The sequence below is a fragment of the Tachyglossus aculeatus genome, chromosome 24 (assembly GCF_015852505.1).
Source record: "Tachyglossus aculeatus isolate mTacAcu1 chromosome 24, mTacAcu1.pri, whole genome shotgun sequence".
NCBI lineage: Eukaryota > Metazoa > Chordata > Mammalia > Monotremata > Tachyglossidae > Tachyglossus > Tachyglossus aculeatus.
This window is the reverse complement of record NC_052089.1, coordinates 6,172,588-6,195,952: the sequence shown is the minus strand read 5'-3', so window position 1 is coordinate 6,195,952 and position 23,365 is coordinate 6,172,588. Positions and strand designations below refer to the sequence as shown.

The following is a 23,365-nucleotide window of genomic DNA, read 5'->3' as shown; positions in this document are numbered from 1 at the left end:
GGGGCCGGGGGCCCCGGAGGAGGTCAGAGCCCGGTGGGGAGAGGCCCACTGAGGCAGAGGTCTGAGGCCCCCGCTGGGCATCCTGCCGGGCCAGAAGAGCAGCAGCAGCTGGGCCTGCTGACACTTCAAAGCGTCCACTTGTCCGGCCACCTAGGCACTTGAGTCCTGAGTCCCTGGGTGACCCCGCCCACCTCTCAGCACTTATGTACACATCTTTAAACTCTGTCGCTCTCCTTGAAATGGATTTTTAAGCCTGTCTCCCCCACTGGACTGTAAACTCCTTGAGGGCAGGGAATCGATGGGACTACCTTTCTCGGCGCCCTCCTGATCGTTTAGTCCACTGCCCTGCCCAGATGAAGAGAACCGATGGACTGATTGGTTGATGGATGGATTTGGGGGTCTGGCATTCATTCATTCATTCCATCGTATTTATTGAGCACTTACTGTGTGCAGAGCACTGTACTGAGCACTTGGGAAGTACAAGTTGGCAGGGGTAGGTACCCCCGCTGCCTTTAGTGGAAAATGATTTGAGCCCACTGTTGGGTAGGGACCGTCTCTATATGTTGCCAAATTGTACTTCCCAAGCGCCTAGTATAGTGCTCTGCACACAGTAAGCGCTCAGTAAATACGATTGAATGAATGAATGAATGAATAAAGCATTTATTCAATCGTATTTATTGAGCACTTACTGTGTGCAGAGCACTGTGCTGAGTGCTTGGGAAGTACAAGTTGGCAGGGGTAGGTTCCCCTGCTGCCTTTAGTGGAAAATGATTCGATAAAGCATTCATTCATTCATTCAATCGTATTTATTGACCACTTACTGTGTGCAGAGCACTGTACTGAGCACTTGGGAAGTACAAGTTGGCAGGAGTAGGTTCCCCCATTGCCTTTAATGATTCGATAAAGCATGGGCCTTTAATTTTCGGTTTAATGGAAAATGATTCGATCCCTTCCCATCGAGAAGCGGCATGGCTCAGTGGAAAGAGACCAGGCTTGGGAGTCAGAGGTCGTGGGTTCTGATCCCAGTGCCGCCACTTGGCAGCTATGCGACTCAGGGCAAGTCACTTCACGTCTCCGGGACTCAGTTCCCTCATCTGGAAAATGGGGATGGAGACTGTGAGCCCCATGTGGGAACACCTGATCACCTTGTATCCGCCCCCCACCCCCCACCCCGGCCCCTAGCGCTTAGAACAGAGCTTGGCATGTAGTAAGCGCTTAACCAATGCTATCATTATTATTGTTATTATTGACGGGCCGGTCCTTCCCACCGGTCACTCTGGGGGTGGGGGGGCTCATCTCGTGTGTGGCGGCAGGGGTGGGCAGGACGGGGGAGGGGAGGGGTGGGCAGGACAGGGGAGAGCAGGGAAGGGGAGGGCAGGGCAGGGCAGGGGTGGGCAGGGGAGGGGAGGGCAGGGCAGGGGAGAGCAGGACAGGGCAGGCAGGGGTGGGCAGGACAGGGGAGGGCAGGGCAGGGGAGAGCAGGGGAGGGGAGAGCAGGGAAGGGGAGGGCTGGGGAGGGCAGGACAGGGGAGGGCGGGAGAGGGCAGAGGTGGGCAGGACAGGGCAGAGGTGGGCAGGACAAGGGAGGGGCGGGCGGGGTAGGCAGGACAGGGGAGGGCAGGATAAGGCAGGGGTGGGTGGGCAGGACAGGACAGGGGAGGGCAGAACAGGGCAGAAGTGGGCAGGACAGGGGAGGGGATGGTGGGGTGGGCAGGACAGGGAAGGGCAGGATAGGGCAGGGGTGGGCAGGGAAGGGCAGGATAGGGCAGGGGTGGGCAGGGGAGGGCAGGATAGGGCAGGGGTGGGCAGGACAGGGGAGGGCAGGATAGGGCAGGGGTGGGCAGGGCAGGACAGGGCAGAGATGGGCAGGACAGGGGAGGGCAGAACAGGGCAGAGGTGAGCAGGACAGGAGAGGGGAGGACAGGGCAGGGGTGGGCAGGACAGGGGAGGGCAGAGCGGGGGAGAGCAGGACAGGGGAGGGGTGGGCAGGACAGGGGAGGGGAGGGCAGGGCAGAGGTGGGCAGGACAGGGGAGGGCAGGACAGGGGAGGGCAGGACAGGGGAGGGCAGAACAGGGGAGAGCAGGGGTGGGCAGGGCAGGGGACGGCAGGGCAGGGGAGAGCAGGACAGGGCAGAGGTGGGCAGGACAGGGGAGGGGAGGGCAGGACAGGGGTGGGCAGGGCAGGGGAGGGCAGGCCAGGGGAGAGCAGGCCAGGGGAGAGCAGGACAGGGCAGAGGTGGGCAGGTCATGGGAGGACAAGGCAGAGGAGGGCAGGACAGGGGAGGGCAGGATAGGGCAGGGGTGGACAGGGCAGGACAGGGGAGGACAGGCAGAGGTGGGCAGGACAGGGGAGGGCAGGACAGGGCAGAGGTGGGCAGGACAGGACAGGGGAGGGCAGGGGTGGGCAGGACAGGACAGGGGAGGGCAGGACAGGGCAGAGGTGGGCAGGACAGGGGAGGGGTGGGCAGGGGAGGGCAGGACAGGGGAGGGGTGGGCAGGACAGGGGAGGGCAGAGCGGGGCACAGGAGGGCAGGACAGGGCGTCTCTGCTATCTCTCGCGTCTCTGTCTCTGCTGGCCTGTCTCTGCCCCGTCCCTGGCTGCCAACGGCGGGTCTGAATCATGGCGGAGGCGGGGCCGGGGGGCGGGGACCGTGGTGAGTCCGCGGAGGAGGAGGAGGAGGAGGAGGAGGAGGAGGAGAGGGCGCGGGCCGAGCCGGTGCGGAGCCCCGGAGCCGGGGCAGGTAGGGCGAGGGGCCCGGGGGGGCGATGGGTGCATGGAGGGAGGGAGGAAGGCGGGCCCCGGATGGCCGCCCCCAACCCCCCGGCTCCTCCCCGGAGCCCCCTCCCCAACCCTCGGGGTCCTGGGCGGGGGTCGGCGCCCCCCATCCCGGCCCGGCCCCCCTGGGGGAGGCAGACGTGCGGGCCCAGCTGGGCGAAGCTGGGGGAGACGCCCCCACCCCCTCCCCCTTCCCCCCGGCCTGCAGCCCCGGGGTGGGGGGCGGGCGCACGACCCCCACCCCCACCCCCAACTCACTCATTCATCCTCACCGCTCCCGGGGGCCTTGGGGGACTCAACACGCACCCCTCATCGGCCTCCCCCAACTCTCACCCTGGGCTCCCCTATCCCCTCACTCTGGGCTCCCCCCAACCCTCATCCTGGCCTTCCCCATCTCCTCACCCTGGGCTCCCCCCAACCGTCATTCTGAGCTCCCCCCAACTCTCCCCCCGGCCTCCCCTACTCCCTCACCCTGGGCTCCCCCCAACTCTCACCTTGGGCTCCCCCCAACTCTCACCCCGGCCTCCCCCACTCCCTCACCCTGGACTCCACCCAACTATCACCCTGGGCTCCCCCGAACTCTCATCCTGGCCTCCCCCACTCCCTCACCCTGGGCTCCCCACAACCCTCACCCTGGGTTCCCCCCAACCCTCACTCTAAGCTCCCCCTAACCCTTACCCTGGGCTCCCCCCAACCCTCCCCCCGGCCTCACCCCAACCCTCACCCCCGCCCCCCCAACTTCCTCACCCTGGGCTTCCCCCAACTCTCACCCTGGCCTCCCCCACTCCCTCACTCTGAGTTCCCCCTAACCCTCACCCTGGACTCCCCCCAACCCTCGCCCTGGGCTCCCCCCAACCCTCCCCCTGGCCTCCCCCACTCCCTCACCCTGAGCTCCGCCAACCCTCACCCTGGCCTCCCCCACTCCCTTACCCTGGGCTCCCCCCAACCCTCACTCTGAGCTCCCCCTAACTCTCACCGTGGGCTCCCCCTGACCCTCACTCTGAGCTCCCCCTAACTCTCACCCTGGGCTCCCCCCAACCCTCATCCCAGCCTCCCCCATCTCCTCACCCTGGGCTCCCCCCAACCCCTCACCCTGGGCTTCCCCCAACCCTCACTCTGAGCTCCCCCACTCCCTCACTTCTGAGCTCCCCCTAACCCTCACCCTGGCCTCCCCTGCTCCCTCACCCTGGGCTCCCCCCAACCCTCACACTGAGCTCCTCCTAACCCTTACCCTGGGCTCCCCCCCCAACTCTCACCCTGGCCTCCCCCAGTCCCTCACCCTGGGCTCCCCCCAACCCTCACTCTGGCCTCCCCCTCCCCCTTGTGTCCCCTAGTCCCTCACCCTGGGCTCCCTCACTCCCTCACCCTGGGCTCCCCCACTCCCTCTTCCTGGGCTCCCCCACCCCTTCACCCTGAGCTTCCCCACCGTCTCACCCCGGTCACCACCACACCCCAGGCTCCTCCTCACCCTTGTCTCCCCCACTCCTCACCCTGAACTCCCCAACCCCCTTACCCTGGGCTCCCCCATCCCTTCACCCTGTGCTCCCCCACCCCTTCACCCTGGGCTTCCCCACTCCTCACCCTGGACTCCCCAACTCATCACCCTGGACTCCCCCATCCCTTCACCCTGGGCTCCCCCACCCCTTCACCCTGGTCTCTCCCATCCCTCACCCTGGACCCTGGCTCTCCACGGAAGAGGCAGACAGGTAGGATGGGTTTGGAGGAGGTCAGCCCCAGGGTTTGGGTTACCGAAGCCGCTACCTTCTCTACCCCGCTGGCCCACGGAAACCAGAACCAAGGGACTTCAGGTTCTGGCTGCCACCCAGGAGACAGCCTGGATCTGTAGCTTGTAGCCAGCTCCTCTTACACCGTGAATGAGGGGTTGTTCCTGGCGTCCACCTCCCCTTTGCCAGTGTGAACCCTGGCCTGGGAGCAATTGGTAAGGAATGGAAGTGACCCCTGACCCTGGCCTTCCTGCAGACCTGAGCTCTGAGTGGTAGGAGCCCTCCTGTTCTCACAGCAAATAACAATAGCAATAGTAGTGATAATATTGAGCGCTTAATCCGAGCCAAAGCACTATGCCGATATTATACAGCCGGGCACAGTTCCTGCCTCTCATGAATCTAAGAGGGAGGGAGAGCAGATATTTAATAATAATGGCAATAATAGCTGTGGTATTTGTTAAGCACTTTTTATGGTATTTATTAAGCGCTTATGATGTGCAAAGCACTGTTCTAAGTGCTGGGGAGGTTACAAAGTGATCAGGTTGTCCCATGGGGGGCTCACAGTCTTCATCCCCATTTTCCAGATGAGGTAACTGAGGCCCAGAGAAGTGAAGTGACTTGCCCAAAGTCACAGCTGACAAGTGGCGGAGCCGGGATTTGGAGTCATGACCTCTGACTCCAAAGCCCGGGCTCTTTCCACTGCGTATTTATTAAGCACTTTCTATGTGCCAAGCACTGTTCTAAGCCCTTGGATAGACACGTAGTTCCGGAGCCACAAGGGTATCATGCTCTGTAGGGGGAGAGAGAACAGGTACCTAAACCCTGTTTTACAGATGAAGAAATTGAGACCTAAAGAAGCGAAGTGATTTTTCCTACACGGCAGTGAGTGGCAGAGCCAGGATTCGAACCCAGGCCTCCTGGCTCCGGTTTCTAATCACTAGCGGCGCTGCCAGGAAGGGTCCTGGCCCCTAGCCCTCTCCTCTCCACTCCCCCCACCATCTGGCTTGTTGGCATACTGGCAGCGTGGGAGATTTGGCCATCAGCTAACGCCAGGGCTGAGTGGGGTTGGGTGGCTCTGCCCTGGCTGCGCATGGCTCTGCTTTCCTCGTCCCTCCTTGCTCGGCAAGGCTCAGCAGAGGCCCCCCGGGCTCCAGGCCACCCAGGAAGCTCAAAGTTTTCCTGGAATCATGCTGTTGGAAGTGGAGGGAGTGGGGAGGAGCTGGATGGGGACACCTCAAAGCCCCTCCCGCCCTGGGTCTTTGACGATGGGCCCCCCCCGAGCCCCTCTGGCTCCAACTTGCGCAGAGTGGGCAGAGTGGCCGCAGGCTTCAGGAACTTCCCAGCCCCAGTGACCCCGGCCCGGTGTGGAACCGGAGTGGGTCAGCTGAGCTGGAACTTCTAATAATAATAATAATAATGATGATGGCATTTATTAAGCGCTTACTATGTGCAAAGTACTGTTCTAAGCGCTGGGGAGGTTACAAGGTGATCAAGTTGTCCCACGGTGTGCTCACAGTCTTCATCCCCATTTTACAGATGAGGTAGCTGAGGCCCAGAGAAGTGAAGTGACTTGCCCAAACTCAGCTGACAATTGGCAGAGTTGGGATTTGAACCCATGACCTCTGACTCCAAAGCCTGGGCTCTTTTCCACTGAGCCACACTGCTTCTCTGGGAAGGGGTTCTCCGGGACTGGGGTGGTCCTGGGCCTCTGGCAGTCCCCAGGCAGGTGTTGTGACTCTGACTCCACCCAGGTGGTTCGAATCCTGACCCCACCCCACGTCTGCTGTGTGACCTTGGGCAAGTCACTTAACTTCTCTGAGCTTAAAGTTACCTCATCTGTAAAATGGAGATGAAGATTGTGAGCCCCACATGGGACAACTTGATCACCTTGTATCCCCCCAGCGCTTAGTACATAGCACTTTGCACATAGTAAGCACTTAACAAATGCCATTATCCCTGCCCCTACGAGCTCCAAGGAGGGCTTCGAGGGGTGGGCAAGAGCCTGGCTCTGCCGGCTGGCAGTGCCCAGTGCGCCCAGGCTCTCGGGTGGCTCACAGGTGCATCGTTCCCCTGCCCAGCCAAGACCCACTGGCCCCATCCTTCTGGCCGGGGGAAGGTCGGCCACCCCGGTCACCTCTGGGAAGCCAGAGGCCGGGGTCGTCGGTGCCAGGTTTTAGGGGGACTTTTATGGCCACTTGAGAAGCAGCGTGGCTCGGTGGAAAGAACTCGGCCTTTGGAGTCAGAAGTCATGGGTTCAAATCCTGCTCCGCCAATTGTCAGCTGTGTGACTTTGGGCAAGTCACTTCCCTTCTTTGGGCCTCAGTGACCTCATCTGTAAAATGGGGATGAAGACTGTGAGCCCCCCGTGGGACCACCTGATCACCTTGTAACCTCCCCAGAGCTTAGAACAGTGCTTTGCACATAGTAAGTGCTTAATAAATGCCATCATTAGTATTATCATTATTATTGGTGGGGTCCAGGACCTGGAGGGGCCATTGAGGCTGGGCGGGCTGGGATCTGTCTGGAGCTGTGGGCACCAAGGGGACCGGCACGGCTCAGGTTGTGTGAGCCAAGGCCGAGGGCACTGAAGGTCCCAGGGCAGCTGGGCCCAAATCCTCTGGAAAACCTAAGGCCCTCTAACTATGCGCCGTGTCAACTCTGGCTCCCACCTTCTTCTGCTTCCCACAGCCCCTCACTGTCTGGGGTGGGAGAGGGGCTGGGATGGAAGCAGCCGAATTCTTCCCTGGCATCTAGAGCCATCGTTCCGACCCAGAAGCCCCGGGGAGGGCGGAATGGTCGGGGGAATGCGCGTTGCGGGGAAGAGAGGAGCGCCTGACTGCCACTGGATAAACAGAAACCTTCCTTTATTCCTGAGCTTTCCCTGCCCAAGGGAAACCCGAGTGTTTCCAGTTGTCAGGGTGACTCATTGGTGTGTGTGTGTGTGTGTGTGTTGGGGGGGGTTTGGGGGTGTCGAGGAAGCGGTCAGTCAATCAATCGTATTTATTGAGCCCAGGCCAAAATTGCAGAGGACTGAACCAACATCTGGTCCCGGGGCTTGGGGGAAGGGCAAGAAGAGGCAGGGAGTGATTTCCTGACATCATCTGGGAGCCTTAAGCACTTAGAACAGTGCTTGGCACATAGTAAGCACTTAACAAATACCAACATTTCTCCCCCTTCTAGACTGTGAGCCCGTTGTTGGGTAGGGACCGTCTCTGTATGTTGCCCAAGCGCTTAGTACAGTGCTCTGCACACAGTAAGTGCTCAATAAATATGATTGAATGAATGAATGAATTAACATTATTATTATTATCATTAAGGAGACCCAAGCAATCGGCCTCCCCACTCAAAGCATCATCCCCCGGACTCCACAATGGAGATAGTCAATAACCATGCTACTGGTTAGAGAAGCAGCGTGGCTCAGTGGAAAGAACCCAGGGTTTGGAGTTGGGGGCATGGGTTCGAATTCTGGCTCCGCCACTTGTCAGCTGGGTGACTTTGGGCAAGTCACTTAGCTTCTCTGGGCCTCAGTTCCCTCATCTGTCAAATGGGGATGAAGACTGTGAGCCCCCCGTGGGACAACCTGATCTCCTTGTAACCTCCCCAGAGCTTAGGGCAGTGCTTTGCACATAGCGCTTAATAAATGCCATCATTATTATTACTGGTTAAGCACTTCCTGTGTCTCAAGCAGGGGTAGAGAGATTATTACAGTACAATCAGACCAAACACCGTCTCTGTCCCACATGGGGCTCACCATCTGAGAGGAAGGGAGAACAGGTATTGACCTCCCATTTTACAGATAGGGAAACCGAGGCCTGGAGAAGCTAAGTTCTTCCACAAAGTCATCCGGCGGGTAAGAGACAGAGCTGCCAGGCCCTTCCCGGGTATTCGCAGCAAATCCAATGGGCCCGTGGCTGAGCCGCAGCCGGGCCCCCGTGCCGGGCCACCGAGGGGCAGGGGATGGAGTCGGTGGGAGAGTGGAGCCGGCGAGCCTCCCCGGGGACACAGGGCTGGTCCTCATGGGCCCCCAGGCCCCTCACCTCCCCGAGACCCAGAACGGAAAGCAGGAAGCTGCCAGGGCAAGGTGGCACCCCGGCTTTGGCAAGACTAGGGTCGGCGCTGTCCCTCAGCCAACTCCAAGCTGACTGCTGGGATGTCTCAAGCCTGATGGCATAATAATAATAATAATGATGATGATGATGGCATTTATTAAGCGCTTACTATGTGCACAACACTGTTCTAAGCGCTGGGGAGGTTACAAGGTGATCGGGTTGTCCCACAGAGGGCTCCCAGTCTTCATCCCCATTTTACAGATGAGGGAACGGAGGCCCAGAGAAGTGAAGTGACTTGCCCAAAGTCACACAGCTGACAAATGGCGGAGCTGGGATTTGAACCCGTGACCTCTGACTCCGAAGCCCAGGCTCTTTCCACTGAGCCGTGCTGCTTCTCTGGAATCCGGGGAAGCCTCTGGCTCGCTCCACAGAGCCCCGAGGAATGGCAAAAGGGACCCCCAATCCTTTGTACTTTCCCTGGGGGATTCAGGGGTCTGTTTCTCCTGCTCAGGGGGTGACCTCTCCCTCCCTCCATGCCAAATCCAAGTGGCCAGTGACCCAGAAGCTTGCCACCTCTGGCCCTCTCACCTTGGCCCTCCCCACCCAACTTATAATAATAATAATAATAATAATAATAACGGTGGCATTTGTGAAGTGCTCGCTATGTGCCATGCACTGTGGTGATCGGATTGGACACAGTCCCTGTCCCCCATGGGGCTCACAATTTAAGAGGGAAGAGAAAGTGGCGTCCGATGCCCATTTTAATGATAAGGGAACTGAGGCACTGAGAAGCCAAGTGACCCGGACCCCGGTCGCCCAGCAGGCAAGTGGCAGAACTGGGACTTGAACCCAGGCCTCCCAACTCCCAGGAATGTGCTCTATCCATTAGACCACACTGCTTTTCATTCATTCAATCGTATTTATTGAGTGCTTACTGTGTGCAGAGGACTGTACTAAGCTCTTGGGAAGTACAAGTCAGAAATATATAGAGACGGTCCCTACCCAACAGCTGGCTCATCTGTTCAGTCCCACCTCCCGTCCCTCCCTCCCAGCCTGTCCTACCCCTCCCCCAGGACAGGGACCAAATTAATCAATAATATTTAATGAGCTGCGGGCTAAATGCATAGCCCACCACTCTCCCCTCCTTCAAAACCCTCCTAAAATCACATCTCCACCAAAAGGCCTTTCCTGACTCAGCCCTCATTTCCCTACCCTATTTGCCCACCCCTCTGCATCGCCTAGGTTGTGTACACCATTAACACTTTAATATTCACCCCAACTTCACAGCCCTCATGCCAATATCTTTACGTTCTGCTATTTCCCCAATCCGTAATTGATTTTAATGTCTGTCTTCCTCTGTAGACCCTCTAGACTGTCTCCCCCTCTAGACTGTAAACTCTCTGTGGGCAGGGAATGGGTCTCTTTATTAATAATAATAATAATAATAATAATAATAATGGCATTTATTAAGTGCTTACTATGCGAAAAGCACTGTTCTAAGTGCAGGGGAGGTTACAAGGTGATCAGGTTGTCCCACAGGGGGCTCACAGTCTTAATCCCCATTTTACAGATGAGGTAACTGAGGCCCGGAGAAGTTAAGTGACTTGCCCAAAGTCACACAGCTGACAAGTGGTGGAGCCAGAATTTGAACCCACGATTCTGACTCCAAAGCTCGTGCCCTTTCCACTGAGCCACACTGCTCTTTATTGTTACATTGTACTCTCCCAAGCGCTTAGTACAGTGCTCTGCACACAGAAAGCGCTCGATAAAGACAATCGAATGAATGAATGAATGAACTGTAAGCTCCTTGAAGGCACGGATCATATTCATTCATTCGGTCGTATTTATTGAGCGCTTACTGTGCACAGAGCACTGTACTAAGCGCTTATCCTATCCACCAACTCTATAGTTTGGTACATCCCCAACCACTTGGTCTTATGCTCTGTACTCAGGAAGTGATCATCAACACTTAGAGAAGCAGCATGGCTCAGTGGAAATAGCCCGGGCTTTGGAGTCAGATGTCATGGGTTCAAATCCTGGCTCTGCCATTTGTCAGCTGTGTGACTTTGGGCAGGTCACTTCACTTCTCTATGCCTCAGTTCCCTCATCTGTAAAATGAGGATTAAGACTGTGAGCCCCCCATGGGACAACCTGATCACCTTGTAACCTCCCGAGCACTTAAAACTGTGCTTTGCACATAGTAGAGAAGCAAGTAGAGAAGCAGCACATAGAGAAGCAGCAGATAGAGAAGCAGCATGGCTCAGTGGAAAGAGCCCGGGCTTTGGAGTCAGAGGTCATGGGTTCAAATCCCGGCTCTGCCAATTGTCAACTGTGTGACTTTGGGCAGGTCACTTAACTTCTCTGTGCCTCAGTTCCTTCATCTGTAAAATGAGGATTAAGACTGTGAGCCCCCTGTGAGACAACCTGATCACCTTGTAACCTCCCGAAAGCTTAGAACAGTGCTTTGACATAGTAAGTGCTTAATAAATGCCATTATTATTATAGTAAGCGCTTAATAAATGCCATCATTATTATTAGTATTAGCATCAAACAGCGGCATTTATTGAGTGCTTACTATGTGCAGTGCACTGTACTAAATATACTACACTCAGGTACACAGTAAATACTATTACTATTACTACTATAACTATCACTATTACTACTACAGTCTAAGGGAAGACACAGGCTATTTACCATTAGGAGGAAGAGAATGAACATGTTTCCATTTAGGGTAGGAAGAGTATGGAATTAGTGAGTGAATAGGTAGAGACCTTAGACTGTAGGCTTCCTGTGGGCAGGGAGCATTTCTGACACCTCTATTATATTGCACTCTCCCAAGCACTTAGTACAGTGCCCTGCATGCACGAAGCACTCGGTAAATACGATTGGGGATGATGATGATAATCAACCAAAGTGCTGGGGCGTAGTTGCAAATAAGGAAGTGCTAAATTGGATGTTGGGATTCCGGGACTTGGGGGGAAGACTGGGGAGGCTGCTTGAAGGAGGTGGGCTTTCAGGAGGAGTTTGAAGCTGGGGTACGATGAGGCCTGGTGTGGTCGGGGGGATGAATTTCAGGCGATGGATTGGAGACAGGAGAGGGGTGGGACGCAGGAACAAGTGAGATAGGGAAGAGTGAAGACTAGAGAAGCAGCGTTGCTCAGTGGAAAGAGCATGGGCTTTGGAGTCAGATGTCATGGGTTCAAATCCCAGCTCTGCCACTTCTCAGCTGGGTGACTTTGGGCAAGTCACTTAACTTCTCTGGGCCTCAGTTACCTCATCTGTAAAATGGGGATGACAACTGTGAACCCTCCGTGGGACAACCTCATCACCTTGTAACCTCCCCAGTGCTTAGAACAGTGCTTTGCACATAAAAGTGCTTAATAAATGCCATTATTATTATTATTATTATTATTACAGGTTGGCGAGCCATGGACAGAGAGGCCCAATATGTAAATCCCTGCTTGATGAGAGGGAAAAGGGTAGACTTGAGCAATCGTTGAGGAGCAGAGGGATGTCAACCAAATGGAAGGATGGTCTGGGAAGTAGCATGTATCAGTCAATCAATAGTGCTCACTGAGCACTTACTCTGCACAGAGCGCTGTACTAAGCACTTGGGTGAGTACAATAGAGTTAGTAGGCGTAATTGCTCCCTGCAAGGAGCTTACAGTCTAGCAAGTGATTCAGACACCAAAATAACACTCTCCAGTCCATATTTCACTCTGCTGCCTGGATCATTTTTCTTAAACATCCTTCCGTGCACATTTCCCCACTCCTCAAAAACCTCCAGCGGTTGCCCATCCAGAGGCAGAAACTTCTAACCATCAACTTTAAGGCACTCAGTCAGCTCTGTCTCCCACCTCTTATCCTCCTTCCTCTTCCACTACATCCCAGGCCGCACATTTCCATACTTCAGCTGCTCATCTCTGGTTAATAATAACGATGACATTTGTTAAGGGCTTACTATGTGCAAAGCACTGTTCTATGCGCTGGTGGGGGGATACAAGGTGATCAGGTTGTCCCACGTGGGGCTCACAGTCTTCATCCCCATTTTACAGATGAGGTAATTGAGGCTCAGAGAAGTTCAGTGACTTGCCCAAGGTCACACAGCAGACATGTGGAGGAGCTGGGATTAGAGCCCATGACCTCAGGTTTCCAGACCTGTGCTCTTTCCACTCAGCCAGCTGCTTCTCTCGCTGCTTCTCTTGTTCTCTCCTCTCTTGCCCCCAAGATCTTGTTTACACCTTCTCTGGTATTTATTGAATGCTTATTGTGTGCAGAGTAGTCAATCCATCCTATATATTGATTGCTTACTTTGTGCAGAGCCCTGTACTAAGTAAGCCCCGGGAGAGTACAATATAACCATAAACAGACACAGTCCCTGCCCACAAGGAGTTTACAGATTAAAGGATTGTAAATTCAGAGCACTTACTAAGCAGTTGGGAGAGCACAATTCAATAGGGTTGGTAGAGGACACTATTCCTGCTCTTAAGGAGAAGTCTGCAGTGAGAGACAGGCATTAAAACAAATTACAGATAGGGGAAAGGACAAGAGAAAAAGGATGCATACATCAATTCTGTGTAACTGGGAGTGGGGCGAGTTTCCAAGTATTTAAGGGTCACAGAACCAAGTCGGTAGGTGATGCAGAAGGGTTTGGGCTTGGGAAATGGGAGATTAGTCAGGGAAAGCTTCCTGGAGGAGATGTGCTTTCAGTTAGCTTTAGAAGATGGGGAGAGATGTGGTCTGTCTGTCAGAAGAGGGAGAGAGTTCTAGGCCAGAGGGAGGATAATAATAATAATGATGATGATGGCATTTATTAAGCTCTTACTATGTGCACTGGGGAAAGCACTGTTCTAAGCACTGGGGAGGTTACACGGTGATCGGGTTGTCCCACGGGAGGCTCACAGTCTTCATCCCCATTTTACAGATGAGGGAACTGAGGTCTGGAGAAGTTAAGTGACTTGCCCAAACAGCTGACAAGTGGTGGAGCTGGGATTTGAACCCATGACCTCTGACTCCAAAGCCCAGGCTCTTTCCACTGAGCCACACTGCTTCTCTATGATGAGGATGAGGATAAAGGGGCGGAGGCGTGATAGACAGGGTCAAGATTCAGTGAGTAGGTTGCTGTTAGAGGAGTAAAGTTTGCTGACTGGGTTTTAGTCAGAAATCAGCCAGGTAAGGTAGGAGAGGGGCAAGTTGATTGAGTTTCTTAAAACCAGTGGAAAGTGGAGATGGATTGGCAACCATTGGAGGGTTTCAAGGAGTGGGGAGATGTGGGATTGAGTTGTTTTGTTTAGTTTTGTTTCTGAAAAATAATCCAGGCAACAGAGTGAAATATGAACCAGAGAGCGGACAGACAGGAGGCAGGGAGATCAGTAAGAAGGCTGATAAAGTACTAATTATGATGGCATTTACTATGTGCAAAGCACTGTCCTAAGTGCTGGGGAGGTTACAAGGTGATCAGGTTGTCCCACGGGGGGCTCACAGTCTTCATCCCCATTTTACAGATGAGGTAATTGAGGCCCGGAGAAGTGAAGTGACTTGCCCAAAGTCACATAGCTTACAAGTGGTGGAGCTGGGATTTGAACGCATGACCTCTGACTCCAAAGCCTGGGCTCTTTCCACTGAGCCATGCTGGCAAAGAACGCTGACCTTTGAGTCAAAGGACCTGGGTTCGAATTCCAGTTCTGCCACTTGTCTGCTGTGTTACTTTGGGCGAACCACTTCACTTTGCTGGGCCTCAGTTACCTCATCTGTAAAATGGGAAATTAAGACTGTGAGCCCGATGTGAATCAGGAACTGTGTCCAACCTGATTAGCTTGCATCTACCCCAGCGTTTAGTACAGCGCCTGGCACATAGTAAGCACTTAAGTACTTTTAAAGCAATTAAAAAAGCAGAATCTGGGAAGTGCTTGTATCGGTGTGGTGGCAGTTGGGATGGGGAGGAACAAAGATTCCAAAGATGTGGTGGAGGTAGAACTGACAGGATTTAATGACAGACTGAATATGTGGGTTGAATGAGGGACCAGTCGAGGATAATAAATCAATCGGTGGTATTTATTGAACACTTACTGTGTGCAGAGCACTGTACTTAGCATTTGGGAAAGCGCAATACTGTAGTCTAAACAGGTTTCGTGCCTACAAGGAATGGGGCTGTGGCGCTTTTGAGACAGCTAATGTGGTGGTGTGATTTACAGTGATGGGAAGGACAGGGTTTGATAGGAAGATGCGGAGTTCTCAGTTGGACATGTTTAATTCCAAGTGGAGCCACACATTTTTCTCCTCTAGTGCTGACCTTCTCACCGTGCTTTGATCTTGCCTAGCTCATTGCTCCTGTCCTGCCTCTGGCCTGGAAAGCCCTCCCTCCTCAAATCCCACAGATGGTTACTCTCCCCCACCTTCAAAGACTTATCATCAAAGGCACATCTCTTCCAAGAGGACTTCCCTAACTAAGCCCCCACCCTCTATCCTCTTCTCCCATTCCCTTCTGTCTCCCTGACTTGACTTTGTCTTCCCCCCTCCCAGCCCCATGAAACTTGGGTGTGTATCTGTAATTTATTTGTATATTAATGTCAATCAATATGAATGAGTGGAGATGTTCTGAAGGAAATGGGAGGCTGCAGAGAAAGAGAGAGGGTGATTAGGGAATCATCCATGTGGAAGCCAGCAGACCACAGCTGTCCCCAGCTTCAAAGCCCTTCTGAGATATCTCCTTCGGTAAGCCTTCCTTGACCAACTTCTCATCTCCCCCTGCTATTTCTCCACCTTCTTCTACTTTAGCACTTCGGTCACTTAATCGTCAGTCGATCATATTTATTTTATTTTTTAATAGCATTTATTAAGCGCTTACTATGTGCAAAGCACTGTTCTAAGTGCTGGGGAGGTTACAAGGTGAACAGGTTGTCCCACGTGGGGCTCACAGTCTTAATCCCCATTTTACAGATGAGGTCACTGAGGCCCAGAGAAGTGAAGTGACTTGCCCAAAGTCACACAGCTGACAATTGGTGGAGCCTGAATTTGAACCCATGACCTCTGACTCCCAAGCCTGTGCTTTCCACTGAGCCACGCTGCTTCTCTATTTATTGAGCACTTATTATTTATTTATTTATTGAGTATTTATTGAGCATTTACTACATGCAGAACCCCGTACTAAATGCTTGGGAGAGTACAATATAACAAGGTAACAGATGTGTCTCTTACACCCGGTATTTTTAAATGTCGTTGTCTGCCCTTACTTGTAGTTTATTTTAGTGCCCGTATTTCTTAAGAGTGACGCTCGGGCTGGTGCGATTTACCGCACCGAAAGTTTTTGTGAGGTCAGTGTAGACGGTCATACTGGTTCTGGGATGGTTCTGTTCTCCCCATTTCTCCTGCAGCTGTTCAGAGGTGGAAAACCACATCGATAGATCTCCGTCCAGTTAGAAAGGTGCCCTGGATTTCAGAATTTTTTTTTTTCCATCTCTGGTGAGCTAGTTCAGCATTCCCTGGCTAAAATCTTCCCAGAAGTGGCCAGGAGAGATGTCCCAGCTTTCCCACTGGATTATAAACTCCTCCAGGACAGGGATCATGTGTATATACTCTACTCTACCCTCAGGAACAAGTTCTTAGTTTGGGGCTCTGCAAAGTCCTCAGTGAGCACCACTGATTAATCGATGAGGAATCCGAAAAGTGTGGCTACGTTTGTGGTTTCCGGGGGTGGCGGCACATGCTTTGCGATGGGTTTTGGGGGCGGTGGGTGGTTGTCTATGCCAGCGGCGGGGGCGACTGGGACTGGTGGTCACATGTGTGACTTTCTGGGGTGGTGCTGCAATTTTCAGCAGGTGGCCATGGGTGCTTTGTGGTGGTTTTTGGTTTGTGGACTCACTGGCAGCAATGCTTTGTATCATCATCATCACCAACAGTAGTATTCAATGAACGCTTACTGTGCGCAGAGCGTTGTGCTAAGCGCTTCAGAGAGCACAGTATAACAGAACTGGTAGATGAGTTCTCTGTCCTGTAGAGAAGCAGTGGGGCAGTGGCCCCAGCCTGGGTGCCAGGAGACCTGTGTTCTAAATAATAATAATAATGATGACATTTATTAAGTGCTTACTATGTGCAAAGCACTGTTCTAAGAGCTGGGGAGGTTACAAAGTGATCAGGTTGTCCCACGGGGGGCTCACGGTTTTAATCCCCATTTTCCAGATGAGGGAACCGAGGCCCGGAGAAGTGAAGTGACTTGCCCACAGCTGACAATTGGCGGAGCCAGGATTTGAACCCATGGCCTCTGACTCCAAAGCCCGGGCTCTTTCCACTGAGCCACGCTGCTTCCCCGGCTCCATCGCTTGTTTGCCATGTGAGCCTGGGCAATGCACTTCACTTCTCCGTTTCGTTTCTGCACCTACAATATGGGGATTAGACTCTAAACCTCATGTGCAACAGGGAGCTCTGTCTGTTCCAGCACTTAGTACGGTGCTCTGCACATAGTAAGTGCATGGCAAATACCCCAATTATTATTATTATTATTATTGGAGGCAGGGAGATCATCAAGCAGGTTGCTCTAACACTGGAGCTATGGAGATGCCCCCAGATAGGTGGTTGGGAAGCGGAGGAAGAGCTGACCGGAGAGGCCAAGAGGACCCAGCCAGAGAAGCAGGTGGGGAACTAGGAGAGGACCGCCTCAGTCCAACCAAAGGCCGAGCGTGTTTACAGGAGAAGGGAGCTCTTCCACGGTGTCAAACGTAGCCGAGAGAATCGAGGAGAATCATAAATTCGAAGGGCTGAAGCAATCCCCACCTGTTGGATTTGGCAAGAAGGAGCTCCTTAGGGATCTTGGAGAGAGCGGTCTCCATGGAGCGGACTATAAAAACGGATCGTGGAAGGTCAAGGAGAAAGTTGAAGAGGAAGTGGAGGCGTTTAGACGGGGGGAGCGGGTGTGCATCTGACTCTGAACAATCTGGGCAGGAAGAGGAGACAGGAAGTGGAGCAATAGTTGGAAGGGCCGTAGGTTTCAGAGGTTTTTTTTTTAAGGATGGGGGAGGCCAGAGTCAGATCAACCCTCGGAACTAATCAATTTTATAAGCCCCCCCCCCCCCGCCCCAGATGCATGATGTCACCACGTCACTTGAGATATGACTGGGGTCTGAGTGGGGCCAATTCTGTCCTGTAAGATGGGGAGATCAAGGGGAGGACCACACCAGCTGGTCTGTCTGCTGGGAGGAGGTCGAGGACCACCAAGACCCGAACTCAGCCAGGGCGGTGTCTCCAAATTCCTGACGGGGGGAAGAAGGAAACCGTTTGTTTCCCACCTCGTTGTTGTTTGCTTTTTCCCCCGAGTTAGGAACACAGAGATGCTCCTTGTGACAGCAACGGTGGGGAGGCCGCTACTCCGAGGGTAACCTCTGCAATCTGGAGAGGCTCCAGTTCCACTTGGTCCCCTGGCCCCTCAGTTTGGAGGGGAACGGTCAATCTACAGGGTCTGTTCCCTCCTCTCCAGATGATGCCCCCTCCTCCCTTCCCACTGGGCCGAAGTTTTCACCCTCCCGTGGGTCTGGATTCAGTGTGAGGCCACGGAGGGAGTTCTGCGTCGTGAGTTTTCCTTAATGAGAGATTCCTCAAGAATGCAACCCCACATTATCTGGTTGCCAAGCTGTGTACGCGCTGCGACTCACGAGAAGCAGCGTGGCCTAGTAGAAAAAGCCCAGGCCTGGGACTCAGGGGACCTGGGTTCTAATCCCGGCTGCGCGACCTTGGGCAAATCACTTGGCTTCTCGGCGTCTTGGTTTCCTCATCTGGAAAATGGAAATTAAATAATGGATTTCCCTCCCCATTAGACTGTGAGCCCCATGTGGGACAGGATCTGGGCCTGACTGATTGTACTGTATCTACCCCAGTTCTTGGCACAGTGCTTGGCACATAGGAAGTGCTTAACAGATGCCACAGTGATAATTATTCTGCAGGGGTCAGTTTTCTCTCCCCATCTGCCTCGCCTTCTCCTCTGCTCCCCCCACCCCCTACCCCAGATGCCCTCAAGCTGCTCCCTTGGGGTCCCAGCTCCCAGTGACCATCCAGCCCGTTAGTAGAGCAGGGTCAGGAGAGCAGTGTCCCCGCTCTCTGCACCGCCAACTCACCAAGCCCTCGTCTGCAGCGGCGATGGCCTGGAGCAAAGCGTTCCTGCTCATGCTGTGGGCGGGGGCCTGGAACCCGGGCAGCCATGGGGCTGATGACCAGAGCGAGGACGACGAGTTTCTGGATCCCCCTACCCTGTTCCTGGGACCGGACTCCGGCCCCCCAGCCCAGGACTGCCCCAGAGACTGCGCCTGCTCCCAGGAAGGGGTAGTGGACTGCGGGGGCATCGACCTCAGGGAGTTCCCCGGAGACCTGCCGGCACACACCAATCACCTGTCCTTGCAGGTAAAGCCACTGACGTGCTTGTCCACGTGCACTGCCAACCCACTGGACAGACGGGAAGGCTGAGGCAACAAGGAAGGCAGTGGGTTACCTGGAGGCAGTAAGGAGCCCAGGGCCAGCATGCCAAGCCAGTGGTCTAATTCCTGGACTCCTGGTTGTCCACTGGGCTACTGGTTGCCTTGGTGGGGGTGAGGGAGGGACACAGCTGGGCGTTGGTAATAATAATAATAATGATAATTATGATGGTATTTGTTAAGCGCTTACTGTGTGCCAGGCACTGTCCTAAGCGCTGGGGTAGATACCAGGTAATCAGGTTGGATACAGCCCCTGTCCCACATAGGGCTCACAGTCTTAATCCCCATTTTACAGATGAGGGAACTGAGGCCCAGAGAAGTGAAGTGACTTGCCTAAGGTCACGGAGCAGACAAGTGACAGAGCCGGAATTAGAACCCATGACCTTCTGACTCCCAGGCTCCTGTTGTGCATCCACTGCAGGGGATGACCGGAAAGGCCTTGGAGACCTGGTCTCTGCTCCCACTCCTTCTGGCCTTTGATCTGCCTGAATGGGAGAGCCCCCCCGAGGCCTCCCAGCAGCCTCTCTGGGAGATCGAGGACCATCCCCTTGACCACAGGGGAATAAAAAAGGACCCTCTGAGGGATAAATCGTACTCCGCCCCGGGGAGGCCAGCGTGAGGAGGCAGGGAGACCTCTGGCAGAATGCCAAGCTCCTCTCCCACTTAGAGACTGAGCTGCACCTCACCGCCCACTGCCCTGGCCACACCGTTGAGGCCTGCAGCTCAGCATCTTGTCCCCGGCACCAAGCTGACCCTGGCCCAGCCCCTCCCCACTGGGTCCAGCCTCGACAGTGGCAGGGAGTACCTCACCTGCTTGTTTTGCATTTCCCAAATTCTCAGTGCAGTGTGTTGTGTAAAGTGGGCACTCAATAAATACTAATTTGATGTTTACAGGAGTCATGGATATGCCCGGCTCCATAGCAGAGAGTTGTCCTGTCTGCCTAAGGGCACAGGGAGGGAGTAGGGCTGGAGGTTACCTGTCCCCTTCCCTCCCCTAGCCTTCCACTCTCTCTTGGCCTGAGCTCCTGGGGCAGACTGACTGGGCACCCTGAGCAAACAAATATATGCCAACCCCTCCCCTCTCCCACGCAGAATAACCAGCTGGAGAAAATCTACCCAGAGCAGCTGTCCCGACTGCACAGGTTGGAGACCCTCAACCTGCAGAACAACCGGCTGACATCCAAAGGTCAGGAAATGTTGGGAGGTGCGGTGGGGAGGCATGGAGGGGAGCCAGGCCAGCTGGGGGAAAGCCCAGGCCTGTGTGGTTTCCGGCCAGCCCTGGGGGGATTCAGGGGAGCTCTGGTTCTCAGGCTTTGAGTCAGCCTTTGCCCAGTTGGCAGGGGCAATGGGGCCAGAGAGAAGGACCCACTCCAGGAAGTAGGGCTAATTGTGTCCTGGAGGTCTGTGGGGACCAGAAACCTTAGGGCCAGGCTTAGTTCCCACTGGCTGGACTGAATGGGGTCAGAAGGCAAATGTGCCATCATCCCTGCCCACCCAGGGCTTTCTGGTCACCTTGCCACCCCCCATAATAATAATAATGACATTTATTAAGCGCTTACTATGTGCAAAGCACTTTTCTAAGCGCCGGGGAGGTTAAAAGGTGATCGGGGGCTCACAGTTTTAATCCCCATTTTACAGGTGAGGGAACTGAGGCCCAGAGAAGTGAAGTGACTTGCCCAAAGTCACACAGCTGACAAGTGGCGGAGCTGGGATTTGACCCCCTGACCTCTGACTCCAAAGCCCGGGCTCTTTCCACTGAGCCACGCTGCTTCCCCATAAGCTTGGGCAACAATAATAAGGCTGTTACGGGCAGGAATGTGTCTGCTAATTCTGCCATATTGTGCTCTCCCCAGCGCCAAGACAGTGCTCTGCACATAGTAAGCATTCAATAATTACTGCTGATTGATTGCTTGATTGATAATAATAATGGTTGTGTTATTTGTTAAGCATCTTCCTTGTACCACACACTAGTAGATACAATATGATCGAGTCGTTCACAATTCCCGTCCCGCAATGGGTACATAGTCTAGCTGGAAGGGAGAATAGGTATTGAGTCCCCATTTTACAGCTTGGGAAGCTGAGGCCCATTGAAATGACTTACCCACGGTCACATAACAGATAGGTGTTGGAGCTGGGATTAGAACCTAGGTCCCTTGACTTAGGTCCAGAGTGTATTTACCGAGACAAGGGCCCCTGCCCTACCCTACTCTTCCTCCTGGCCCCTCTAGGTTTCCCCAGCCTGTCAGCCCCACTGTCCTCCACCTTCCAGCCCCTTTCTAGCCCACCCTCCACTCCCTACCTTCCAAACTCTGTTCAGCCTTTCAGTCCTCCCCCCTCAATGTCCCTTGCTCCCCTGCTTGTCCCACCCAACTCCTCCTGCATTATTTTTATTTTTTATTGTTTTTTATGGCATTTGTTAAGCGCTTAATATGTGCCAGACACTGTACTAAGCGCCGGGGAAGATACAAGCTAATCAGATTGGACACAGTCCCTGCCCCATGTGGGGCTCACGGTCTTAATCACCATTTTGCAGAGGAGGTAATTGAGACCCAGAGACACGAAGTGACTTGTCCAAGGTTCCACAGCTGACGAGAAGCGGGGACGGGATTGGAACCCAGATCCTCTCTACTTCCAGGCCCATCTCTATCCACTAGACCACACTGCTTCTCATCAGCTGTGGGCAGGGAATGTGTCTACCAAACTCTGTTATGTTGTACTCTCCAAAGAGCGTAGCCCAGTGCTCTGCACATTGTAAGCACTCAATAAATCCTGTTGATTGACTGAATGATGTCACACCCCATCCTGCTCTCCCAGCCTGCTTCACTCTGCTCCCTCTATCCATCTGCCCCATCCCATCCTGCTCCAGCCTACCTCAATCAGCCCTGAGTCCTACTTCCTCTGGGAGCATCCCTCCAGGCCCAGCTCGGGGCAGGCTGTCAGGGTCTCTTCCGCCCTGCCCGGTGGGCAGAGAGCATCCCCTCCCTCCCAGGTCTCCGTGCCCTGACCTCTGGCTCCTGTTCTTTAAGGGCTCCCGGATGCCGCCTTTGAGCAGCTGGTGAACCTGAATTACCTGTACCTGGCCAATAATAAGGTATGTGGGGCCTTGGGGGTGGGAGGAGGGGTGGAGGGAGGACTCTTTCGGGCCTCCGGTGGATTGGTTCGGCCGGTCTGACCTGGCCTGTGCACCAGCAGAGTGGTGCTGCTTCTCCCATGTGCCCATGGCGAAGCTCCTCAACAGAGCCAGTCTCGGCCAGGGCTCGTTCCCAGAGACCAGTTTCCAACTGGCCAGCGCTCTTCCCAGTGAGGCCAAGGGCCTTTGGGAGGCTTTCTCCTCAGGTCTGCCATGTGGGCCTCACTGTATGTTCCTGCCCTCCCTTCCCAAAGACAGCGAAATCGGTCGGTCAGTCAGTCAGTCAGTTGTATTTATCGAGCTCTTAGCATGTGCAATAAAACAATAACAGACACGTTCCACATGTGTGTGTGTACGCACATGCACACGTTATCTTTGATTCCTCCCCCTCATTCAACCCACCTATTCAGTCCATCACTAAATCCGGTCGGTCCCACCTTCACAGCGTCGCTAAAGTCCACTCCTTCCTCTCCATCCAAACTGCTACCATGTTAATCCAGTCACTCATCCTATCCCATCTGGATAACTGCATCAGCCTCCTTGCTGACCTCCCAGCCTCCTGTCTCTCCCCCCTCCAGGCCACACTACTACTTCCTGGATCGTTTTTCTCCAAAAACGTTCAGGACATTTCACTCCGCTCCTCAAAAACCTCCACCGGTCGGCTCCCCGCCTCCATATCGAACAAAATCTCCTCACCCTTGGCTCTTAAAGCAGTCCACCACCTCGTCCCTTCCTGCCACACCTCACTTCTCTCCTTCTACAACCCAGCCCGCGTACTTTGCTCCTCTCGTGCTAACCTTCTCACTGGGCCTCCATCTCCTTCTCACTGGGCCTCCATCTCGCCTGTCTCGCTGCCGACCTCTAGCCCTGCCTCTGGGCTGGAATTCCCTCCTCGAATCCGACAGACAATGACTCTCCCCCCGCTTCAAAGCCTTACTGAAGTCACATCTCCTCCAAGAGGCCTTCCCAGATTAAACCCCACTTTTTCTCATCTCCCATCCCTTCTGCATCACCCTGCTTGCTTCCTCTGCTCTTCCCCCCTCCCAGCCCCACGGCATGTCTGAACATACTGGTAATTTTATTTATTTGTGTATTTATTTGCCTGTCTCCCCGCCTCTAGACCATAAGCTCACTGTGGGCAGGGAAGGTGACTGTTTATTCCTGTATTGTACTCTCCCAAGTGCTCTTCACACAGTAAACACTCAATAAATACGACCGACTGACTGAAT

The 23,365-nt window shown here is 54.2% G+C and overlaps 1 protein-coding gene across 3 annotated transcripts in view; it reads left to right on the top strand.

Annotated features, from left to right (window-relative positions):
• The first annotated feature begins 2,708 nt into the window (after positions 1–2,708).
• Positions 2,709–23,365, top strand: part of PODN (podocan) — a 39,980-nt gene continuing 19,323 nt past the window's right edge. For 2 of the 3 annotated variants that reach the window (XM_038766382.1, XM_038766380.1), the window contains exons 1-4: positions 2,709–2,741; positions 18,670–18,935; positions 20,099–20,192; positions 22,033–22,097. In XM_038766382.1, the coding sequence (XP_038622310.1) occupies positions 18,675–18,935; positions 20,099–20,192; positions 22,033–22,097 (420 nt within the window). In that variant the 5' untranslated portion in view covers positions 2,709–2,741; positions 18,670–18,674. Of the gene's footprint in view, positions 2,742–4,435; positions 4,483–18,669; positions 18,936–20,098; positions 20,193–22,032; positions 22,098–23,365 lie in introns of those variants that run through there. The other variant, XM_038766381.1, reaches the window with a different exon arrangement.